This window comes from Amphiura filiformis, chromosome 20 (assembly GCF_039555335.1).
Source record: "Amphiura filiformis chromosome 20, Afil_fr2py, whole genome shotgun sequence".
Taxonomy (NCBI): Eukaryota; Metazoa; Echinodermata; class Ophiuroidea; order Amphilepidida; family Amphiuridae; genus Amphiura; species Amphiura filiformis.
Window position 1 is genome coordinate 42,163,969 of NC_092647.1, and position 26,768 is coordinate 42,190,736.

Genomic DNA, 26,768 nt, shown 5'->3' on the forward strand with positions numbered 1-26,768 from the left:
ATCTCATTGCGAGACAAAGTAAGGTGCTCGACCATCAGACAGCTGGCGGTGTTGCAGACATTTTGAGAAAAATCAAACAATCAAAATGGAGATGGGCTGGACATGTTGCCAGAAGAAATGATAACAGATGGACAAAGAGATTGTTAGAATGGCAACCAAGAATGGGAAAAAGAGGAAGAGGTAGACAGAAGAGGAGATGGAGAGATGATATAACATCATATATTGGTACAACATGGGCGAGAGTAGCATTAGATAGAAAGGTATGGAGTGATCGTGAGGAGGGCTACATCCAACAGTGGATTGACATAGCCTAGATAGATAGAAGTGTCAGGGATCATTTTCCCAAAGTTACAGCCTGATCGCAGCAACTTTAAATTTGACCTGACCTTTGACCTCACATGACCTTTGCGGTTTTATACTCCCCAAGTTTCAGGGATCATTGTCCCCAAGTTACAGCCTAATAGGAGCAACTTCAAATTTGACCTGACCTTTGACCTCACATGATCTTTGCGGTTTCATACTCCCCAAGAGTCTGGGATCACGTCCCCCGAGTTACAGCCAAATCGGAGCAACTCCTAATTTGACCTGACCTTTGACCTCACATGACCTTCGTGGTTTAATATTCCCCAAGAGTCAGGGATCATTTTCCCAAAGTTACAGCCTGATCGCAGCAACTTAAAATTTGACCTGACCTTTAACCTCACATGACCTTTGCGGTTTTATACTCCCCAAGTGTCAGGGATCATTGTCCCCAAGTTACAAGTTCTACAACATCTTTAACATTACATTCAAATAATAATTACATTCTAAATTGGAACTGACACCAATGTTTTTCAGGAATATCTTGTTTAGGTGGCTAGCCATCCTTACCCAGGCGGCGGATGACATGATCGAGGCGGCAACTTGTGAAACTGCCCGGCCGTATGGCATTTTCCAATAGTTGGTTAGTTTTGTGGGGTTCATTCCGGTCCCCGCACTCCGTGCATCCGCAGGTATTCAATTCATGCTTGTCGGTGAACGTTAAAAACACCCCCTTTTGCATCTCATTTCGCGAATTTTTTTAGGGGAAAATCACCCCTTTTTTTAGCGATTGGCGCGAATTATTTGCCCTTCGAAAATACCTCTATTTTCGCTAACTTAACACGAACGATATTTCTAATATGCCCTTTTCTGGCAATAACGCGTAGGCTGCTCGATGAAAATACCCTTTTTTTCAATTTCGCGAACACGTGGTTTGAAAAACGCCCCTTTTTATGTGTTTCGCGAATCACGTTTCTTCATCTGAAAACACCCCTTATTTCGCGAAATTTTCGACGAGCATGAATACCAGCGGATGCACGGAGGCGGGGACCGGGGTTCATTATCGAACCCCAACGGTTTTAGCTTGTATTTATATTATTTATCAACATAGGCCTATTTGTTTGTGATATTTCAAGCGTTTTAAAATTTCAAAATAATCTCATTCAATTACACGGTTGACGATGAAAATTTACTGAATTTAGAGAATGCAATGCGGCCACCACCTGTCCTTACCTTTAGACTAAGAATGTATTGATTTGCAATCTTCCTCCCTGGTGGTAGTGGGTAATGACGGGCTGCCGTAGAAACACTGACTTGCAATGAAAGAAACAATGTCATCAGCAGAACCAGTGTCTGCACTTCGTAGGCTTTATTTGGAGCCATCGTTGACGTGTAGCCTATTATCATAATCACACTTAACTGTAAAAAATACAAATGTTAAGAACAATACAAATTGAATCATCACGTTCAGTAACCCGATTGTCAAAGGATATACAACGTTAAGACACTTCTGAGCCCGACTCAGCCTGAGAGTTCCCAGCAAGAGAGTTCCCAGCAAGAACACAAACACAAAATATTCGAGTAAGTAAAAGCTTACTGGTTTTGTCAAGCGAAAATTTCTAATTGAAGAACACAAAACGCTTTAATACAGAAAAAGTTAAAATTTTGAGTTTAAATAACATTCCGAAAACTTTTTTGAAGACTTTATATGACATTCTAACATAATGTTGTTCAATGTTGACAAAATATTTTCTAAACATGTTAGCTTGAAATTCCCCTGGACAAGGAACTCAATTAATGCTAATTGTTTCGTTATAACTCGTACGAAACTCGAGGAGCTGCTCCTGGCTGCGAAGCAGGGGCTATTTTAACGTGCCTCCTGGCACGTTTGTGCAGTGAGATTAAAAATCCGTGCAGTGAGAATTAAAAATCCGTGCTTAAAATATTTTTATGCTATTCGACAAACTCAATATGGATGCTTTAAATATAGCATCCCAGCAAACACAAAACGTTTTCGACATCATTCGCAAAAGGTTATAAAAGGTTGTCAGAAAAGCGTTTAAATGTCGGGTTATATAAAGGGTATATTAAGGGTATAAAACGTTTTCATAACATTAAAAACATTTTTGATAATCGACTGCTCAGCAAACACAAAAAGTTTTACAGAAAAGCGATTAAATGTCGGGTTATATAAAGGGTATAAAAACGTTTTTATAACATTCCAAAAACATTTTTGAAAACTTGATACAAAACATTCTAAACAGAATGTTATTTTGAGGTTGAAAAAATATTTTGATAAAAATGTTTGCCCAAAATATTTGCAATAACGTTTTTAAAACGTTTGCATGACCTTTATATAACCCGACATTTAAATGTTATTAACCCGTTTTGAAAAATACATTTTAAGAACATTTGGAAAAAATGTTTGCAAAAATAGTTTACAATAACATTTTGAAAACATTTTAAAAATATTGTTGTAGTGTGTTTTCATACCAAACGTTTTAAAACGTTTTGATGACCTTTATATAACCCGACATTTTAATGTTATTAAAACGTTTTTACCTAAACCAAAAGCCAAAATATAACTTATTATAACTTTTGTGTTTGCTGGGATCTACCGTATGGTCATTTTCAGATGAAATGGCAAAGGTTTTGCGCTGGCCGCCCTTTACACTTCATTACCCCTCTTCTCATGTTTCTAGAAAACTATTTAATTTTCACAGGGCCTCATGCATATTATAGACATAGTTTGCTAACCGCTAGTATCATCAACTTCCCCTCCCCTCACGCCTTGCTCACGATAGTCATGATAGTGTTTACAATCAAAACAAATTCTGGCAACTTTCCATTTTGTCAACCTGCGTGGCAAATAGGGTTGGGTGCGGCACCTACCAAAAATTGATAAGGGGCACAGTATATACAATCGGATGCGAGACTTCTCACCCCGAAACACATTCGCCCCAAAAAGGTTCACCCAATACACAATACATACCACGACCAGTTCGCCCCAATACACGTACATACCACGACCAGTTCGCCCCAATTGACTCACTGTGTAACGTTGCCGTAGTGTGCATGCGACCAATGCCAATCAATACGATCAATCATAACAGTTCCGTCAAGAGATCATTGCCCGGGATCATTGTAGGCCTTAGAATACGCAATTCCTCGTCGTGAAACTCGCTTTTTAGTGCTTTTCTAGCTAATTTTCTGCCGGGAAATAGGCCACTTCGTACCTCTTCCCCGACCTCTTCACTTCCGCCCATTCAATTACACATACGTGCAATCAGCCTACACTCCCGTTATTGACAGGCCCCATGTCACTCGGGGAAAAAACGGGAAATCGCCATAAACTTTTTATTATTTTAACATAATTTTTTTTTTTTTTAATAAATCTGTTCTTAATTATTGTGATTTGTCATTTTTTTTGGTGACATTTGAAACATGTCCCATAATTTTACCAAAATTTCGGTGATTTTACACAAATGTTGGCGATTTTACAAAAATGCTGGCGATTTTACAAAAATTTTTGCGATTTTACAAAAAATTTTGCGATTTTACAAAAATTTTTGCGATTTTACAAAAATTTTGTCGATTTTACAAAAAATTTTGCGATTTTACCAAAATTTTGGCAATTTCACAAAAAAATTGGCGATTTTACAAACATTTTGGCAATTTTACAAAAATTTGGGTGAATTTACAAAAATTTGGAGATTTTACACAATTTTTGGTGATTTTACAAAAATGTTGTTGATTTTACAAAAATTGCAGTGATTTTTGGCGATTTTACATGTTGATTTGACCAAAATTGAGACAATTTTACACAAATTGCAATGATTTTACAAAATAATAGTGACTTTCTTTTTACAAAGTATCCTGTGTGTACATGTACCTATTAGCCTGGGGTACTAGAGCAATTGTTTTGCCCATGTAGGGGTGTGTTCTGTAGCTTCAGATTGTCCTATTTTTCCTATCCAACATGCAACATGTCCAAGATGACCATACAAGTATGTGAGCTTATTGCCATTGGGCTATTCCAGTTGAAATCCATACACCCCCTAATATGGAAGACATGACCCCAGGACATGACCTTAAACCGCCCACACTGGGGTGTATATATAGAAGCACCCATTCAAGTCACCCCAGTTGAATTTCACTCTCCTTGTGAGTTTGTGTATTTTCTCACCATTTTTAGTTATATTTCTTCTTTCAGGGGGGAAGAGTGTATGAATTGCACCCATCCCATAATACACTGAACTGCACATTTAGAAATGTGACCACCTAGGCCTAAATGGGATTAATTTATATAGATTTATAAAATACTAAAGACTACAGAAGCGCATTGAAAATTGCTTTGAAAATATGTGGTTCTCCTAATTGATGATATAACTTGGAAAAAGAATGACTTTTATTAAATTTATCTATTGTACAGGTCCCCAGTCAAGTTGTCTGTATTACAGACTGGGAATCTGATTACTACATGTACCTGTGAGCACAGATCCTGGCAGTGATGTATCGTTTGAGTCCGGACTCGGACTCGAGTCCGGACTCGAGTCCACTTTTTGTCGGACTTGGACTCGACTTCGGACATAAAAAGACTCGGCTCGGCCTCGAACACAAAAGGACTCGGACTCAAAGCCAAGTCGGTCCGAGTCATGCAATTAGATCGGGAGCTTAGATCCATGTTTAATAAAAATCCCTTTAAAAAGGGATGTACCGGCAAAAGGATGAATTACAATGAGTAACATAAGACTTCGTTTTAAAATATAAATATACAGTAAAAATAATTTTTAAGTGTAAAGATTATGGTTGTATTTTGAGCCAAATTCCATTTGTTGCTATTCTCTCAAAATCAGTCTACGTTGTTAGATACATTTGAAATAAGATGAAATAAATTCCAAACATTTGGCACCAAATGTGATCATTTGGTACCAAATGTGATGTGATCCCTTCTACATCCTTATTTAATTTGGAAGCTAATTCATTAGCGATTTTCCCAATAGTTTATGTTACACCCTATTTTGTATTCTTCTTTCACACTATCCCAGCAAACACAAAAACGTTTTAAAAACGTTTTAAAAAAGTTATATTTTGGCTTTTAGTTTAGGTAAAACGTTTTAATAACATTAAAATGTCGGGTTATATAAAGGTCATGATAACGTTTTAAAAACGTTTTGTATGAAAACACACTTCAACAATATCTTTAAATGTTTCAAAAAATGTTATTGTAAACTATTTTTGCAAACATTTTTGCCAAATATTGTGTCAATACTTAAATAACATTATGTTAAAATATTTGAACCTAGCAAACACAGAAATATTCTTACAATGTTTTTTTAAAACCTTTAATAACATTTAAATGTCGGGTTATATAAAGGTCATGAAAACGTTTTAAAACGTTATTGAAAATATTTTGGGCAAACATTTTTCGCAAAATATTTGTTCAACCCCAAAATAACATTCTGTTTAGAATGTTTTGTATTAAGTTTTCAAGAATGTTTATGGAATGTTATTAAAACGTTTTTATACCCTTTATATAACCCGACATTTAAACGTTTTCTGTAAAACATTTTTGTTTGTTGGGCAGTAGATTATCAAAAATGTTTTTTAAGGTTATGAAAACGTTTTATACTCTTAATATACCCTTTATATAACCCGACATTTAAACGTTTTCTGACAACCTTTTATAATCTTTTTTGCGAATGATGTCGAAAACATTTTGTGTTTGCTGGGATACTTACGTCAAAACTGTTTATGAGTATAATTGTGATTGCACAAATGAAATTTGTAAAAGCAAACAACATTCGCATCTTTTAGTATAGATTAATTCATAACAATCTGGTTTTGAAAATTTAAACACACAGAATATTAAACACTATATCAAGAATAATTTTTGGGACTATATAAACAACAAATATATTATAGGCCTACACATACTGAAACCCAAAGCTATTGTATTAATTTTGTTAGCATGGTTAAAGACTAGTGATATAATGAGGAACATAATTCGTTACATCTGCACTAGAGCTCCATTTTCTGATTTATGTCATCATTATTATACCAAAATATATGAAGTTAATCAACTTATCCAAAAGAAGATAATTGTTTATCATGTGTGAGTGCAAATAGCTTTTGCAGCAGACTTTTGATTAAGGGCATAACATTACACCCTCTTCTATCCTAACATCTAATTATTATCATGTGAAACTCCTAAATGTAGAACCAATTGTCCTGCCAATTATTCTCTCCCACCAATTGCCAATTAATTTTCATGTGTAAGTTTTCTGGAATAGATGTGTAATGACATCAAAACAGTTTCATAAACTTATAGCAAGATTGCTGCTAGATAACCTTGACCCTGCTTGAAAAGCACTATGACCATTGACCACACACTGACACCACAGATATTGGAACTTGTACTGAGTATTATATTGTCCCCTGTGCTTTATACTCTAAAAAGGTCAATGTGCATGGTAAGAGGACCAGCGAATTTGCCAAATTTTCAATTTTGAAAGAAAGTTCCTAAAATATTATACTGATTTTACCTTAATATTGCAAAACCAACACAAAACATCTGTTGTCTTCACACACCAATTTTGGTATTTCTATTTGCCTTGACAACTCGATCATTTTTTGACAATATCTTCTGTTTTGTTCATACACTATCTATAGAAAGTTAGAAACAACAACAAACTTGAGCCAATTAATAAGTACCGGCCAGTTCCTGGCCGGTACAAAAATGTGAACTGATTATACCTAAATATGTCAAAATAGATCTAAAATTTGATTTAAAATTTGTTGACTTCACTTTATTTGCCCTTTTTCCTAAAATTGGGGGCTGTCAAATAAGTCATCTGTCATGTATCCTACATATCCACCATATTATTTAGGTTAATATCTGTGAATTAGCATAATCATATTATTGTTAGCATTGATGAAATAAACCAGTTAGGTCTTGATAATTAATTATACATAATTTTACTGTTTAAAAATATCTTAAACTTCTTTCATGGAACTTTCTAATTCATGAAACTCAGTGAAAAAGAGAAAAAGTGCACACTGGACCATGCAGTATGCATGGCACGTCGTCCTAACATTGTGCTCCTCCTTACATACATGTACATGTATGGGTATGGTTATTACATAGGGTATTTTACATTCTGTCGGTCGCTCACGATAGATTCGGCTATTCCATCTTGCGCCCTCAGACACAGGGGACACTTACTGTTGTACTCAATGGGGGAAATCACAAAACATGTCATATGATATATACCTCTTTGTGAAACAATTTAAAAAGTTAGATTTCTTATCAGGGGAATACACTCCCAATAATGAATAAATTACAAAGGAAAATTAATGCACATTGACGTGTTCTATGCGGAGAAAATTGACTTGAAATCAAAGACCCTGTACAATCCAATAGGGATGTTGTGAGGGTGTCCCCTTTGACAGATGTGAGAAATGGGTAAGTGCACTAGATGGAACAACCCTGACCGAGATAATACATACATGTGTAGTTTGTATGTGTTCACTAGATTTGCTGCACATTTGTTCAGTTTTGAAAAGATATTTGGAACTATAATATCAGGTACAAAGCATACTACATTCTTGAACTTTTGTTTGGACTTTGGTGACAGCATAATCCACCCAGACTGACTGATAAAAAGGGGGGGGGGGATATGGACCCCACCCCTAACTGGTCTGACGTATGGAAATTACATGAATTTTTCAATGCTTGCAAATTTTTCAGGCATTGAAAATATCTTACTTTACAGGTTTGTCCTTCACCTTATATTAGGTGAATGGTTTTGCAGGAAAATACTTACTTTCTGAAAACACAGACATCAGAGAGCAGTCATGGTAAGAGTCATGGTCATGTGCAGTGGTGTCCTGGATTGGTGTTTGTGACATACTACATGTACACAGAACCCACATGTGGGCAGGAACTAGGGAAGTGTCACTTGATTTGTGCAGCATACATCAGTAGTAATTTAGTATAGCCAAGATTCAGTGTGAGGGAGCAAAGCCAAATTTTGGTCCCCATTAATTTTGTCAATAGTAATTTTAAGGACACTTTACTCTTTGATGTACCCATTTTATCCCAGAAAATTATTCATGGCAGGCAACCCTGAGTCCCCCTTAGCACACATACAAATAGGAGGAATAAATTTAAAAAAAAATAACACCATTGTCAATATAATAAAAATTAAAGCCATAAGGCCCTTCACAATTGATTCATAGTTTCCTGTTTCATGGTTGAAAACAAGGGATGAGGTGACTTTTAATTATTAATTATCTATTATTTTAATTTTAAAACAAGCGGTCGCAACCTACATCTACATCAACCCGGCCGTTTTAGGAGCATGCATTTAATTATTTTACAACTATGTTTAATTTTATACAGGAGTAATCGTACAGTTATGTTGTTAGTTTATTCATCATTATAGTTGATATGATCAAAGTCAGAAAGTAGCAACTGGAAGTCATTTTAACTGGAAGTCATTTAAAAAAGTTACTTTAAAAGAGAAAATCCAAAATAAAAATAAAATAATTAGGCCTAAATATTTTGCAATTCTCTACTTTGGATGCGGACGGGAAACAGGAAACTAAGAATTATTTGTAAAGGTCCTAATGTACGATCTTATTTTATGAAATTGGTTAATTTTTTTCAAACCTGATTTTTTGGCATATTTGTATAAATGTTTACACATGTCCCAACGTCCACCTATATAACTGGAATCGGCCAAATTTGTTGTGTTTGTAAGTCAACAAAGCAAAGTTTGACATGAAGTCATAATTCATAAAATTATGACTTTATGTCCTCCTATAGAACTGCATGTTAAACGGTCAAAATAACCGGTAGGGTTTTTTCACTTTAACTTGTTATTTCAGCTCAAAATTAACAGAAACCCTTCCCTACAATTAGGCCAAAAAATAAATTGTTTGCTTGTCCATAGATCACTTTCAGAATTTGGGTCGGTCGGTCAGTCAGGAAAAGTTTATCACTAGTAAAAAGCATAGCCTAATGTAAAGTACTTGTTTGTATGCAAAACACTCACTGACCGCAGAATTTCCACCAAAGACAAATTCAACTCCTCTACTTTATTTAACATGTAGGTCTGCATGTCTGACAGATTTAAAATATTGCATTTTTAAATTCACAAATGTTATATTCACTTTTTACTTGTGTAGACGCAGAGAATGATAAAATATCAGAACCCTCAGCCAGGTACGAATGGAGAAAGGAAACATGCAGGAAATCATATTTTACACACCGGTGTGTCCAGGATCTTTTCTGTGAGGGGCTCAGAGATTGCCAAAAAGTGGCTAATTTTACATGATTTTTAACAACGTTCAGGGGGTGCTTTAATTTGTTGAAAACTACACATGTAAATCAAGGATACAAGGTTCATGCGTGTGGTTTGCTTTGCCTGTGAACTGTGTGGGGTGGTTGTGTATATGTGGGGGTTGGGGTGTGGGGCCCCCGGGTGGGGCCGGCCGGGTGAAAGTGTACACATGTGACCAGAAAAACACAAATTAGAATTATGCGTCCTTTTCTGAGAATAAACATGAATCACACAAATCCTAGTAGGGTTTTGTTTTGCTCAAAAGAGCAAATCCTGTTCATATGTTTTAAAAATCTCTGGTCATGCATACACACTGTGAAACTTTTGCCCCCTGGGAGTTGTCTCTTTGGATAAAGTTAAAAAAGAAGAGAGACTGGCCACAGCATTTAATACTGTTACTATTTGTTGCCTGTTTTATACTATGCTGCCTTTTATTTGTTATTTAATATTACCACTGATTACACTGCAAAAAGCATGTTTAGGAATTGCACCCCTGTTTTTAAACATATTTAAATGCTACACATGTTTAGAAACTTTGTAAGAAAAGTGTTTAGTTCCTAAAAACCAATGTCAAATTCCAATTTAGACATGTGTTAAATTCTTACAGCCTATCAAATTCCTTAAAGACATGGTGCAAGATATTGTTTAGAAAAGTGTTTAATTCCTATTGCAGTGTAGTAGTGGCAGCCAGGCCTGATATGTATGATACAGCTACTGAGTGCTCCATCCCGGGGGCATTCGACTTGACAGAGCCAGGGGTGTGCGGACAGCAGTTCAAAACTATAGGGTTTTGGAATCAAGCATGTTTAGAAATGTGGTTCAATAAAAGTGTGAAATCCTAAGCTTTAACAAACTTTTATCCTTCAATAGTGACTTCCATGGCAAATTTATGTAAAGTCATCAGTGGTGTAGATTTCTTTTCAACATTGTGTCTGTCTTAATTTAATTTAAAAAAGGATGATTGATCTTTGAAGCCCTCTGAAATAAATTTTTTTTTTTTTTTTCATTTGGCAGGCCAATGGTACATGTTTGTACATGACACTTGAACATGGCTGCAATGCTTGATGTGTGTTGTTTAGAGAGTAGGGATGATTGTTGATTGATGGTTTAAATTGTTGTGTGTTTGTTAATTTCCATTTTGCCCTGTGTATCATGGGGTTTGGGATTTCTTATGTTTGGTGATGTGTGACTGTGTGTGTGGTGTTTTGTAATTTAAAAAAAATGAATATTAATGTCAAAAAAAATATTGTGGTGATGGACTTCCTGTAAAGTGTTAAGTCCGTGATCAAGAGTAAAATGAATTATCTTTTGCTTCTGGCTATTGCGTGTGAAAAATTGTCATTTTCAAGTTTCAAGTTAAAATTGGCAAATAGGACATAAAAAGTGATAAAAAAAACCTAGTTATGGCCAAATAACAGATTTGGACAAAAATAAATGTACTTAAAAAAGTATTGAAAAGGGAATAGAGCAAGCAACTCCTTCAGAGCAGTTGAGGAAATGTCAAGAGAAATGTATAGTTTAATACTAGTACATAGGTACATTTTTACATAGGAGCAGAGTGAAATTATATGATTGAGATAATTGAACATGTATGAGACTTGCGCTGTAGGCCTGCAGTTATCGAATTAGAGTAAATGTTGCTATGCCATATGTGACCCCTCGGCACAACTGAGCCCGGATGTCGCCAGTGTCACTATTGAGATATGCTCCATCGAACTTAACAATAAACAATAGGAAACAAAGGATTTATTGACTGTTTTATTGATTTTTCACTACTTAAATGTCAAGTAGTATAGACATGATATACATCATTTTAAAGCTAATTTCAAGCAGAATATTTTGGTTGAATATCTCAAAAATGATGATTGGCGAGTTCAGGGCTCAGTTGTGCCGAGGGGTCACATATTAAAATATCCAACCTTTTTTGACCCATATTTTTAAAACGAAGAAAAAAATTCTAAAACTAATATCATCATAGTTTTTTGTCTTTTGAACACAAATATGCAATTTTCATCAACTTTGTTATTAAGAGAAAGTTGTTATGGTCAGAAATATTGACATGGAAAATCAAAATGTAGCTCTTTTCTCAAAAACTGCTCATTTCTGCCCACATCTGCTGTGCTTAGTGTTGGGAGACCTTGCATCATTTTCTTTCTGAAAATGTATACTTTATGTATATTAAAGACTTTTTAGAACATTAAAAGGTGCCCCATTAACATGGTTAATGTGTGCCTAAAATTCCCCTAGTTTTACCCTCGGGGCTCATAGTAATATTGCATAGCCCCTAAATGGTCTAGATATAATGCAGCGAGCTAGCAAGAAAAATTTGCATATTTAAGCGTTTCATTCCGTACTGTTTTTAGAGCGTTTTATTTAAACGATGCCCCATGAATGTGTGCCAAAAACGCGCTTGCCCTTAGTCCTCTCGGCTTGTGTCCTTTTGCTGCGATACCCAATTTCATTATTTGTCCATGTATTTTGAATGAGAGCACACAATGCACGATAAAAGCACCAGCTCTGAAACTAACTTTAACTTAATTAGATTGATTTTTGCATTACTTTTAATTTTTTTTGTTCAAACAAACTTTCTAACATTACTTTAAGTCCTTCATACCTCACTCGACTCCAACTCCAGTTTTTTTAACCCCAATATGTCCAACTTAATGAATATTTTGTAATTCACTCCACTTCAATTTGCGCACATTTCATTTTGACATTTGAAAAACCCGCCTACAAATGTATACTATGTTTTTGATAGAGAAAAAAGTAAAGGGAAAATGAAAATAACAACAAATAATGTTTCTTCTCCTTAAACAAGACCAAGGACAATAACACTTTGGGTGCTCCATTTTATTTCAATACAATGAGGTTAAGAAAATGGCAGTTGTTCCAAATCTACCTTACACAGAGTGGGCTGACATTCAAATTTTAGATGCCTCTTGGACAAACATTAAAATTGGGTACGGTATCGCTATAAAATGTGTCATAAAAACAAAACGGTAAATGCTAATTCCTTGATTTTTTCACACATGATCTCTAATGGATATGTTATGTATAAAATGTTTGAAAACCTAAAAGGTTCAACTCGGTTCTTAAATAAAAATGGATTCTTTTCTCTATTGCACTTTTTTTACTCACCCTGTACTAGAAAGGAAGCAAATTCAAGAATAATTGAACAAAACCCAAACAAACATTTGAAAAGTCAAGGCGACAGAAAAAAACTCGAGCGGATGGGCTTTTCAAGTATGGTAGGTTGGTCGAAATTTTTTTCACTTTAATTTTTTCTGGAGGCTAAAATGACCCTAATTAATACTAGTCTCCGAAAGCTTGAAAATTTGGAAAAAAAATGATTTTTTTTTTTCAAACATATTTTGAAAATGTTCGAAATGTTCAGTCAAAATCAATCAATTTTGACCAGTGCATGAATTAAGCAAAAAGTAAAAAAAATCTCCCCATCCCCTCTCTCAAAAAAAATCTCCCATTGTGTTCCAATATCTGTGGTTGGTCAAGCCTATATTTATACTAGGTTGCTTTTTCCTCCTTGAGAAATCTACAAGAATAGAACTTAAACATGAAATACCCATTATTCTAGTCTATGAAATACCATGAGTGATTTGCTCATCCGGATGCTCGTAAAAATCATCAAAATTCAGATTTTGATACCTTTGTCATTGTCATAAACATGTATAGCCTCAGTGTTAGTGGCTCAGCCTAAAGCCTACTTATTACAAAAATAAGGAATTTACATGAATCTGTATTATTAGTTTCTTGTTAAAGATTTTGAAAAAGGGACAAGGTGACTTTTAATTATTAATTATCTTTTATTTTCTTTATTTAGTTTGAACTATTACAGGCAACTATTGGCTCGTTTTGACTAGAGCGGGCATTTAATTATTTCACAACAATATTTGATTTTATAAATAAGTGAAGGTGGAGTTGTACTCTTTGTTCATTCATCATTATTGTTGATATTATTAAAGTCAGAAAATGGCAAGTAGAAGTAGTTGAAAGTTATTTTAAAGGAGAAAATTAGAAATAGAAAAAATAATTAATTATTTTGAGATTTTCAATTTTTTGGGCGGTAAACAGGAAACTAATAATCAAGTGCGAAGGGCCTAATTTATATACTGACAAGTGACAGTATATAAATTAGCTACATGTGTTTGAATGGGGTTCCAACTTCGTCAGTACTGCTCAGTGCGGCAAGTCTATTTTGCATAACAGAAATTCTCATTTCAAAAATACCATGACAATTTGAATGACCATGATGACTTATCATTCACTTCTAAGCATTATAAACAATTTTAATTTGTTTACAGGTTCGCTGGGATCACTCAATGGGTCCAGTTTTAATAATAACGCTATAGAGTCTACAAACTAGACCCACTGACTAAAGAATAAACTTTTGCCCAGCCAGATGATCCCAGATGATGCTGTCTGCTACTTTCTGCAATTTGTGAAAAATATACTGCCACAAACATTTACATGTCTGAAACTTTTAATAGTCAGAGAACTATTACATAATACCTGGCCTTGTGCTCACAATTTTAACCAAATCACCATGCACATAATGATATGCTGATTTATCAGTGGGTATAAACTATACACTGCACTGTGCATACACAGTGGTAATTTTATGCAGTCATGCACATCACAATCATTCACTTGTCCACTCACCATGCTGAGATAGTCCTTCGAGAAAGACCTCGGCTATGGGGGGGGGGGGACTCAGCGAAGCCGAACAACGAGGCCGAAGGCCGAGAAGCGAGGCCGAACTATTAATAGATTTTAACCTAAGCCGATAGTCATTCTTGAAGGACTATGCTGAGATAGCTCCACTGAAATATAATTGAAGTAAAATCATAGATTAATTGGTAAAATGAATTAAGTTAGTTGCTGAATGACACTGACAGACCAGCACCTACCTCATAAAGTTTCACTGGAGTACTTCCATGTCCTGGGCAAGTCAACAATATTTTTGGCAGCTTAAAAATTTGCCAGATTTTTCAGATTTTTTTCATTTTACATTCACCAGAAGAAACCATGGGGCTTACAAAAAATTATAGGCCTACACAAAAAGTCAAAAAACAAGAGACATACTAAATAGAAAAGTGTGGATTTATTTAGATAAGGCCCTTTACAATTGATTCCGAGTTTACTGTTCAAGATTTTAAATATAGGACGAGGTGACTTTTAATTATTAATTATCTATTATTTTCTTTATTTAGTATTAGTTATCACAACCAATTATCAACCCGTTTTGCCTGGAGCCGCATTTAATTATTTTATTACTATGCTTACTTTTACACATACACTGTAGTATAAGGTGCAGTTATGCTGTTTGTTTATTCATCATTATTGTTTATATGCTTCATGTTAGAAAGTAGCAAGTAAAAGTCATTAAAAGCAATTTTAAAGGACAAAATGCAAATTATAAATAAAACAATTAAATATTTTGCAATTTTCAATTTTGGACGTGGGCGGTTCACAATATACTAAGAATTGATTGTGAAGAGCCTAAAAGTGTTTTTATTTTTTATGAAACAAAATCCACCTGCATAGTACAGCTGCATAACAATTTAAGGGAAGCAAGAAATAAATCCCTACTTTTTTATTTAGTATGTTTGATATTATTTAGATGACAAATTTGCTAAGTGATGAAAAAAATCCGGGATTTTTTTCATCACTTAGCAAATTTGTGACAGGGCTAAAAGCCAAGGAGGCATTTTTGAAAATTGAGTTACTATATTAAATTATTTACCTTGTAGTAACATTAGGCTATCATATACTGAAAACACCAAAAGTCTTGTATACTTGGTTCTAAAGTTATGAGGTTTTGTGATGTGCATTTTCTTATCTGTTTTTATTGTTTTTTACTCCATATTTTGCCTTTATCTCAGTTTCAAATTTGCCACCTTTGGCCTCTATGGACCAGATCATGTCACATTTTAGATTTCTTATGGTTTTTTAAAACTTATTTTGTGAGGAAAAAAGTGAGGATTTTTTTCAACACTCTGCAACTTTTTTTTATTATTTTGTGAGGAAAAAGGTGAGGATTTTTTCATCGCTTTGCAAATTTGTGTTTACTTGTACATTATATATTATTTTATGAGGGAAAATTCAGGAATTATGTTTTATATTATTATATGAGAAAAATTCAGGAATTTGCACCACTTTCCAATGTTTCTTATTTCCTTTTGGGATTGTTTCCCAACTAAAACCCAGTGGAACTATTATTTTATTATTAAAAATTATTTTATAAATCAGCAATTCTAAAAAGTGATGAATTATAGGATGGCAACAAATGAGGCCACTTTTGTTATCCCCTAGGCATGTATACAATGGATAAAAAGAAGAGAAATATATATTTAAAAATAAAATAAAATTTTCTTATTTTGTGATATTGGCAATTAAAAACCTATCCTTGTAATAATTCAAATTGCTTATGTCAAAATCTAACCTTTTCTGGTCATAAATATAGGCCTACACATAATTATAATCATTTTCAGTAAAGCAATATTCTGTGCAGGACAGTCACAGAGCTTCCCACCGTAAAAATATGGTATGGCATGCTAAAACAATTTGAACAAAGACTATTTTCAGATACTATTGCATTGACATGAAATTGCATTTCATAAAAAAAAAACCATTAAGGTAATACACAATTTTAAAGTGTTGCGATTTCAGTAGTTCACAACATCTTGCGAATGGTAGTGAGTTTCGCAAAAATTGCATTGCTCATTTCCTTATGAAAGCGTGTAGAAGAATTCAAATATCACAGAAATGCTTTTATAGGTCCTGTGGTTCTTGAGTTATGTTGTAAAGAGGGCTAAAACAACAACACTTTTGTAAAATGTACATAACTCATTAACAACAATAAATTAAGCAAGTTTTTAAAGTATATGATTTGTAGAATGAACTTTTGCAAAACATCAAAGTGTTCTCTTTTACTAATATATTGATTTAGACAATAAAAATCGATTTTTTTGGTTGCTTCGACCAACAATACCCTGTCTACCCTTAAAGGAGTATTTCGTGATCCTAGCTTATTCCCCAAATTACAGTTGATTCCGATTTTGCGTTTGCGAGTTATGCATGATTACAGAGGAGGCTTAAAGGCATTCCTACAATGCACTATGATTGGGAAATATATCAATATAACCTAATTTTAAAGACAAAGTCCCCATAATTGCCACACACACAAAATGGTAATTTTAAAACTGCAACCAACGAGCTCAATAGTTGAGACTTATAACTTAGGCTATATTTGACTTTCTTGAAACATTCATATTGTCCCACTGCATTAATTTTATTCATAAAGTCACAATGTTTGGAATGTTAATTTAAATAAAAGGATAAAAACACCAGATATTTGCACACAATCCCAATGCAAGCTAGGTCAACTGTACCACATGTGTACAAAAGTAAGATACCATATTATAGACAATGTGTTGTAATTTCGTACTGGTATACCAGAACGAAATTTAAATTTGGCGATATTTTTGCCAAACGAATTAATCTGCAAGAAATATTTTGTATATAAACATTATGTAGCCAGAGGTTTCCAGCAGTGTATAAAAATCTCAACTTTTTTTGAGAAAAGTGGGGGATGATGCTGTGGATCACAAAATGCTCTTTTAAGTCACAATCAAAATACTATTAAGGGGTATTTCTGGCCAATTTGTGTTTATTTTTGCATTTTTTCAAAATTATAGCACATTGGTGACAGGTTTATATATGTATATTATAGGGCAAGGACTACAAGTACTGCACTGAAAATTCAGCATTGATTTATTGATCAAATATTGGTTTTCCCTCATTTTTGACTGTAACTCCACAACTGTTGTATGTGCTGAAATAAAATGTTAAGTGCAGTAGTTGCAGTCCAATAATATACATACCTTACTTGTCACCAATGCGCTATAATTTTTGCAAAAATGCAAAAAATAGGCACAAAATTGGGCAGGGGTGTAGTACCCCCTTAAAGAATGTTGATTTTATATTGTCTGAGATGTAATTTGCACCAACCTAGATTGACCCACAGTCTCGGTTCGGTTCCATCTCTGGATAATGTAACAATAAATAATCACATTAATGCTCTATGAAAAAATACCAAAATCTTGTAACCCCACCCCTTAGTTTTCTCAAGGCCAAAACCCATTCCTCTTCATCCACAAGTCGACGTAGTAGAAGACCAGCCTGTAGAGTTCGTGACCAACTCATAGAACAAAGATTTGAAAGTTATTTTGTGATCTTTGATTGATTCTGAATCAATTTAGCTTGGGCTCACCTCCTGAAACTTCTGGGCATTCCTGGGAGGGGTAAATCAAGGCAGGGGCGATGCTAAAGGGGGTATGGGGGTGTGACACCCCCCCAATATATAATTTTGTCAGCAAAAATTAACTTTTGTCGTCAAAACCATGTGATTGTCGGCAAATGTAGTCAAAGCTATGTATGATTGTCGACAGATTGCAAGAGTCATCTAAAATATTAATTGTGCTGTTGTTACGTAATATAGCCATGGTTAATATTACAGTAGTTACTCATTAATAAAATTTTGTCGAAATTTTTTTTACTCCTACGTTTTTAGGCGCTAGCACCCATAATCCTTTTTTTTTTTGCTGTTCACTTTTTCAAACCAAAAAAAAATTGGGTCAACCTTTTCGGGCTGTTGTGGAAGGGGAGGCAAAATTGATTTCCGTCGGCTAAAAATGCTGTATACCCCCGAATCATATTATTCAGCGACGCCCTGAATCAAGGTTACATGGGGGTCAAATTTTCAGAATGCTCCAATTATGTCAAGTAATATATCAAATTACCTGTGTGGTCATGAGGATTCCAAAATGTATAGTTTGTTATGTGTCAGACCTTTCAAGAGGTCGCTATGAAAAAAAATGTTCATAGGTCAACAACCTTTTTGAATTCTGAAAAATAGTAAACAACGTCCGATTTTGGTGATTTTGGTGTCTAATTATGTTTTCTTGCATGATAAATACAACTAAGCAAATTAAAAAACTATACAAGGAACCAATGACCCTCTTTTGCAACATGGCTGCCAAAAGCATCCATATTGTAATTAGGAGGTCATCGGTTCCTTGTACAGTTTTTTAAGTTGCCTACTGCCTAGTTGTATTTCTGTTGCCTAGTTGTATTTTCAGTTTCTTATAGGATAGTAACAAACATTTGCAAAGTTGCATTTTGCAAAAAACTCCATTGCAATTGAACAATCAGTTCTAAATATATGAGTAATTAAAGAGTTTCCGAAACAATAGAAAACAAAAGGAAATATTTCCTTTGTTTGGCTATATCGCAAAATCAATATTTCCGAGTTCCAACTGATTTTGCTTGATCACATCACATATTTATTCATTGAAGTATTATGGAACTCAACCAAACAGAAACACAATACAGGTCTGAGTGTACAAAAATTCAACTTAACCAAAAGGAGGCCGGGGGGCACTCTCATATCACGTCATTAGACCTGTCAATAGACCTATTTTTTTTGGGAGGGGGCAAATCTACAAACTTCACCAAACATGATCACAGTACAGAAGTATTATGGAACACAACCAAAAAGAACCACAATACAAGTCTGATTGTACAAAAATTCTAGTAAATAGAACTTAACCAAAAGGAGGCCGGGGGGACATTCCCATATACTGGTACACATCATTAGACCTGTCAATGGACCCCCTTTTGGAGGCAAATCAGCTTACACCTAATGACCCTCTGTATTTGTATAGAAATTTACACCAAATCTTTGTCCAACCTCCCTGCTCCCCCCCCCCAAAAAAAAAATCAAATGGTGCATCCCCTAGGCCTACTCATCAAACAGGAGTAATACAGACCTTCACTTAACAGGAACACACACACAGTATACAGCAGATCTGACTCGTGGCTCATCCAACAGAAGAAATCATAGTAATATCCCACCCAAGTTCACCAAACATGAACACAGTACAGAAGTAGGTCTATTATGGAACGCAACCAAATAGAAACACAAAACAGGACTGACTGTACAAATATTCTAGTAATGGAACTTAAACAAAAGGAGACACAGGGGGCACTCCCATCCCATATATTTGTACATGTACCTGATATGTCAATAGACCCCCTTTTATGAGGCAAATCTCCCACCCAACTTCACCAAACACAGTACATAAGTATTATGGAACACAACCAAAAAGAGACACAATACAGGTCTAACTGTACAATAATTCTAGTAAATGGAATTTAACCAAAAGGAGGCCTGGGTGGGGGGGGGGGGGGGTCACTCCCATATATTGGTACACATCATTAGACTTGTCAATGGACCCCCTTTTTTGAGGCAAATCAGCTTAGACCTAATGACCCTCTGTATTTGTATAGAAATTTACACCAAATCTTTGTCCAACCTCCCTGCCCCCCCCCTAAAACAATCAAATGGTGCATCCCCTAGGCCTACTCATCAAACAGGAGTAATACAGAACTTCCCTTAACAGGAACACACACAGTACAGCAGATCTGACTCATGGCTCATCCAACAGAAGAAATCATAGTAATATCCCACCCAAGTTCACCAAACATGAACACAGTACAGAAGTAGGTCTATTATGGAACACAACCAAATAGAAACACAATACAGGACTGACGGTACAAAAATTCTAGTAATGGAACTTAAACAAAAGGAGGCACAGGGGGGCACTCCCATCCCATATATTGGTACACGTCATGTACCTGATATGTCAATAGACCCCCTTTTTGAGGCAAATCTCCCACCCAACTTCACCAAACAGAATACATAAGTATTATGGAACACAACCAAAAAGAGACACAATACAGGTCTAACTGTACAAAAATTCTAGTAAATGGAATTTAACCAAAAGGAGGCCGGGGGGTCACTCCCATATATTGGTACACATCATTAGACCTGGCAATAGACCCCTTTTTTGAGGCAAATTTCCCACCAAACATGAACACAGTACATATTATGGAACTCAGCCAAATAGAAACACAATACAGGACTGACTGTACAAAAATTCTAGTAAATGGAACTTTAACAAAATGAGGCACAGGGGGTGGGGGCACTGCCATATATTGGTACCGGTACACATCATGTACCTGATATGTCAATAGACCCCCTTTTTTGAGGCAAATCTCCCATCCAACTTCACCAAACACAGTAGGCCTACAGAAGTATTATGGAACACAACCAAAAAGAAACACAATACAGGTCTGACTGTACAAAAATTCAAGTAAATGGAATTTAACCAAAAGGAGGCCCGGGGGCCCCCCCATATATTGGTACACATCATTAGACCTGTCAATAGACCGATTTTTTGAGGCAAATTTCCCACCCAACATCACCAAACATGAACACAGTACATATTATGGAACTCAACCAAATAGAAACACACAGGTCTGACTGTACACAAATTCTATAGTAAATGTGTACAAAAGTGAAAAGTTAAAGTACAAAATAGGCACTTTTCGTAATTTTCAGTGCTTTGAAATTTATGGGGGTAAAAATATATTATTTTGTCACCCCACCCCCCAAAAAAAAAAAAAAAAGTCCCCCCATGCACCACCCGTCTCATTTGGGCAATTTTCAACTTTTGCTCATCGGACTTGCTTATGCGTGTGAATTTACATGTAAAATCACCTGGTAGGCAGGGTGGTAGTTTTTCGCTGTATTGTGTTACACATATTGACATATTGACCAATCACACGCGCTTGAGGAACTCACTTCGATTTGAATTTTATCGCTTTTTTTTTTTTATCTCCAAGTCCAAAAGTAATGTTATTCCGATTCCAAAGATCAAAATGAGAAAGATTTTTAATTTTTTTCGCAAAGGAAGTTTTCCAGAAAAACGCATGTGAATTATTCATTCTCCATTGAAATGTGTATAAAAGTAAAAGTTGAAGCCCAAAATAGGCACTTTCCTTAATTTTCAGTGCTTTGAAATTCATAGGTGTAAAAATATGGCCGATTTGAACATATTATTTTTTTCACCCCCCACCTGCCGAAAAACCCACCCACCATGCCCCTCCCCCCATCATTTGAGCAATTTTTCAATTTTTGCTCATTGAGGAGCTCTTGCTAGAAATATGTGTGTGAATTTACATGTAAAATCACCTGGCAGGCAGGGTGGGAGTTTTTCGCTGTATTCTGTTACACATATTGACCGACCACACACACTTGAGGAACTCACTTCGATTTGAATTTTATTACTTTTTTTATATCTCCAAGTCTAAAAGTAATATGGTATTTTCGAAAAAAAAAATCACAATGAGAAAGATTTTAAATTTTTTTCGCAAAGAAAATTTTTCCAGAAAAACGCATGTGAATTATTCATTTTCCATTGAAATGTGTACAAAAGTGAAATGTTGAAGCCCAAAATAGGCACTTTCCTAAATTTTCAGTGCTTTGAAATTCATGGGAGTAAAAATATGTCCAATTCCGAACAAATTATTTTTTCACCCCCCTTCTCCCGAAAAAATCCACCCACCCACCATGTACCACCCCCTCATTTGGGCAATTTTCAATTTTTGCTCATGAGCTCTTGCTTGAGATATGCGTGTGAATTTCCATGTAAAATCACCTGGCAGGCAGGGTAGGTGTTTTTCGCTGTATTCTGTTACACATATTGACATATTGACCAACCACACACACTTGAGGAACTCACTTAGATTTGAATTTTATTGCTTTTTTTATCTCCATATCCAAAAGTAAATATGGTATTTCTGATTCCAAAAGTGAAAAGTTGAAGCCCAAAATTGGCACTTTCCTTAATTTTCAATGCTTTGAAATTCAGGGGGGTAAAAATATGGCCAATTTTGAACATATTAACTTTGCGTTATCGATCAAGTGACATAGGGCCTTCTCCCACTCACTCTGACTCCTTCCTCTACCTCTCTCTCAACTATGCACTTTGTATTTCATCATTATGCTAATTCTTTATATTCCTCTCCAAATATAAAATTAAAGAAGATATTTTGTGGAGTACAAATTTCACTGTTACATTTCTAGGGTCTGTGATGAAATCCAGTGTATTGAATCTGTCTCAGTGGGTAAACTCTTTGTGCCTCCAAACAGTAAGGGGCTGTGCAATAATTATGAGCCCTGGGGGAGGGTATATAAAATTTCTGAGCAGCCCGCCAAAAATTGCTTTCCACCCTCTCGGCCTGCCAAAAATTGCTTGCCCCCCCCCTCTCGGCCCGCCAAAAATCTTTGCCCCCCTTAACATATGCCTAATTTTGGGGATCCCAATTTGCAAATCTAAATGGTCTAGATATATGTTGCGAGCACATCGAGCAGGAACATTTGCATAGGCCTATTAAAGCGCTTCCGTACTGTTTTCCTAAGCCTTTTAGAGCGTTTTATTTAAAAGGCGCCCCATGAATGTGTGCCAAACATTTCTTGCCCCCCCCCCCAATTTTACCCTCCTCCAATTTCATTGAACCCTGGTGGACTGTGACCTTCCTGTGCTCAGATACTCATCAGTGTGTGTTGCACTGTTGGGATAAAAAATGGGGATAGAGATCACCATCATACATGTATCAGAGTCCCCGGTTGGAGTCCCAGCACATACGGTACAGAGGCTGTGCTAAAGTTGTGAGAGAAATTCTCCCTAGCTATTTAAATTAAATAAAAATTCCTTTAAAAAAGGAATGGGCGCCCAATGGGAGCTATGATATGATGTGCTGAAATCGGGGAGGCACTCCCACTTTATTTGACCTATGCTGTAGATACAATCTAAATCTAATTTTTGGATCTTGCCAACATTTTTGCTACATGTACTGTTACTGGTACCTTTATATTGGCAGTGCGACAAGTATTAGGTACCCTACATTTGAAAAATTCGACTGCTTTAAAAAAAAAACTAATCAGTCAGTCCTACCATGACAACAGCAACGCCGACCATGACCCATCCAACAATTGCGTTCCGCCCCGATGCTATTTTCTATTTACTTGTTTTCCCTTTCAAAATCAACATAATAATTATTATTTGAAAAAGAAAATTGACTTTTTTCCAAGGGTACTATTATTAATAATAGGTACCACCATGCCCACTGGCTTTGGTTATAAAGACCCATTGAATTAGTCTCTAAAGTCAGGTCATTTTTAATTGTTAAGAGAAAGACGCGATGATCCATCTTGCTGACAATGGGTAGTCACTTTTATTGATGGTACTTGAAAACATTCTTTAGTACCTACGAGATTCTGTCTGATTTTCTTTTCACCCTAGGATCTAGTTAGTGCATTCGGGCATTACAAGATGGCGCGTCCTCAATCAACTAACGAACAAAACAATCAGTAGGTGCGTCGCGTCCATTGAAAAGGGACAAAATATCTTGCAGAGTTTGAGAAAAAAGAGGGGGAGTGTTAAACACTATAAATAATTCCAGCAATATGGTAAGGTTGAGTATGGGTCAAACATCCATTGAAAAACAAATCTAATGAAGCGAATAGTAGTCAACAGAAAATGAAGTGGATGTGTTGAAGGGTGGTGTTCCCTATCAACGTGCATGGGTTCATATAATACAGGCAATGATCGTAGTCAATGACACAAGATATATAATTTGTTATCATCTTTTAATGAAGTAACCATTCTTGTTAGTAGAGAGGCTCATTGGTAGTGTGTGTTCAGTGCTGAGATCAGAGATCGACTACCCACTAGATCTTGTACAGCCCCAACTCTCTGGGTGTTTCCAAACTAAGTTTATATTATTATTCTCTCATTAATATGATAAGAGACTACTTAAGATGATTGTTGGTAAACACATTATCATGATGTTTTGGGAGGTCTGACTACCTCTTTGCTCATATCATGAGGAATCACGACTGGTTATTTAGACTGATCTTAAGTGATCATTCATATGATAATGAAGTGGTTAGCACTACTGGCCTTCTTAGTTTGTCCACTTAGAATGTTGGTGCTACCTAGCAAGCTTATCAATTATTCATGACTCTTAATCTGTTTATGATTTCGGGTCTTCATTGGTAATTAGTACCATGATTCCTAAAACAATGGAATCATGATACCAATTAATAGTCAGCCCATTTCTGGTCTCTTACAGATGGAGCAAGAGAAGCAGAAGTAAATTACGGTAAAAATACCATACCACCATATTATTTCATATTAAATTGCTATATTCTGGGGCTATTTCCGAATGTCCCAAATTCTTTAAGATAAACGCCGGTCTTTTGAACGGAACTGAAAGTGAATACAAATGGCTACTACGTAAGATCAACGATAGCCTAGGGCTCGGGCCCTTTAAAAGAAAAATGAAGGTTAAACCGCACTAAAAAGAATGAAAATAGTTCAGACCGGACATACAGCCACAAACCATGCACCGTGAATACACAAACTTGGCTTCTAAAGAATGATGGAAATAAAGATTTCCCTAAACGATCGTTGCCATGGAAAACACGCATTTATCTCGACAGAATCGGTCAAATACATTTAGTGGTATGCAATTTACACAAACTAACTTGATAAATAACTTGTAATTTTCGCAGACAATGAGCTCTTTTGAAAGTAAAATGCGATCTACAACACTAGCATAAATAGGCGTTTAACTCTTTAAATAATACCTTGACACTACGTCTTTATACCTGAGCAAATTGCAAACATAAAACTTTTTGAAATCCATTCACATACTTTGGTTAAAGTGTGAAATTCTGCTAAATTGTCCACGCCTTTTACTGTATAACTTCAGTCCATGATCCATTTGGACCACGGATGGGCAGCCTGGGGATTTAGGGGGGAAATCATTTTCGATTTTTCTCAAATAGATTATAAGAATTATTGGATTTCGCTTACACCTAGATTAAACAGATTTTGTGGCTGACATCGATCGTTAAAATCATCTCAAAGAAAATGTGATTGAATATTGACGACCTTCAACAAAAAAATGGTGATTTAAATATCATACCTTATCTAAACTCAGTGGGTTGAGATATTGAATACAGACAATAGGGTTGAATCAACCAAGCGCATCTATACAATGAATTCCCAGGGTATGATAAGCAATAGAACTATTCCTTTTCAACAAAACCATTCTTTGACACAAAAATTCCTCCCACGGCACGCATTAGGGGTGGTGCAATAATTATGTGTACCCCGGGGGTGAATTATAGGGGGGCAAAGATTTTTGGCAGGCCAAAAGGGGGGGCAAGCATTTTTGGCAGGTCGAAAGGGGGGTCAAGCGATTTTTGGCAGGTCGAAAGGGGGGGGCAAGCAATTTTGGCACAGATATTTTGGGCACCGTTTCTATATTACGCCCTAAAAGGCGAGGAAAGCGTTACTGAACACGTTCAAATATGCAAAATTTCCTGCTCGCTATCTTTCGCATTATATGTTAAGACAATTTAAGGTTTTAAATTCGGGTTCCCCAAAATCTTGCATGTGTAAGGGGGGGCAAAGATTTTTGGCACGTCAAAGGGGGGCAAAGGTTTTTGGCACGTCGAAGGGGGGGGGCAAAGGTTTTTGGCACGGCCAAAGGGGGGCAAGCAATTTTGGCAGACCATTTTGAGAATTCACCGGGTACACATAATTATTGCACCACCCCTTAACTGAAGGATATAATGACTCCCCTATTTAAATTTATCATCAAATGTGTCTTATTCCCCTAAAAAATCTTATCGAGATTTGCACAAATCAAGAACAAAACAAGCAAATCACATATCGAATATAGGAAGAAACGAAGGTCCTGCATTCATGTGGGAGCCATATTGACAATCACCTATGTTATTCACTAAACAAACGTGTAACTACAAAGTCATGGCTAGGAAATCCCTCTCGTTCTATAAATTCTTCAGATTTTAGGCGAAAGGCACGCGAACTTAGTATTGTGACCAAATTTATATACGTAGCTATAAATATATTTCATATTTTATCGAATATGATGAGGATGTATTATGAATTGTAAAATGGGTCAAAAAGGCCAGGCTTAAGCAATTAAGGCTTAAATGTCTTAATAAAAATTCCTTTAAAAAAGGAATGGGCGCCCAATGTGAGCTGGACGTGATATGGTGAATTCCCGTCATGGTGTTTAGATTTAGTATTATGATTTTTTTTCTTGGGAAGAGTAGAAGATGATCAAATGCAAGAGAAATACGTCATGGAATGAAGCTTT

General features: G+C 35.7%; 1 protein-coding gene across 1 annotated transcript in view; it reads right to left on the minus strand.

The window, feature by feature from the left end:
* The window catches only part of LOC140143109 (extracellular serine proteinase-like), a 99,561-nt gene that overhangs the window by 48,168 nt on the left and 24,625 nt on the right, over window positions 1-26,768 (minus strand). Inside the window, exon 2 of the mRNA XM_072165161.1 lies at window positions 1,534-1,719. Within this exon, the coding sequence (XP_072021262.1) occupies window positions 1,534-1,707 (174 nt within the window). The 5' untranslated portion in view covers window positions 1,708-1,719. The remainder of the gene's footprint in view (window positions 1-1,533; window positions 1,720-26,768) is intronic.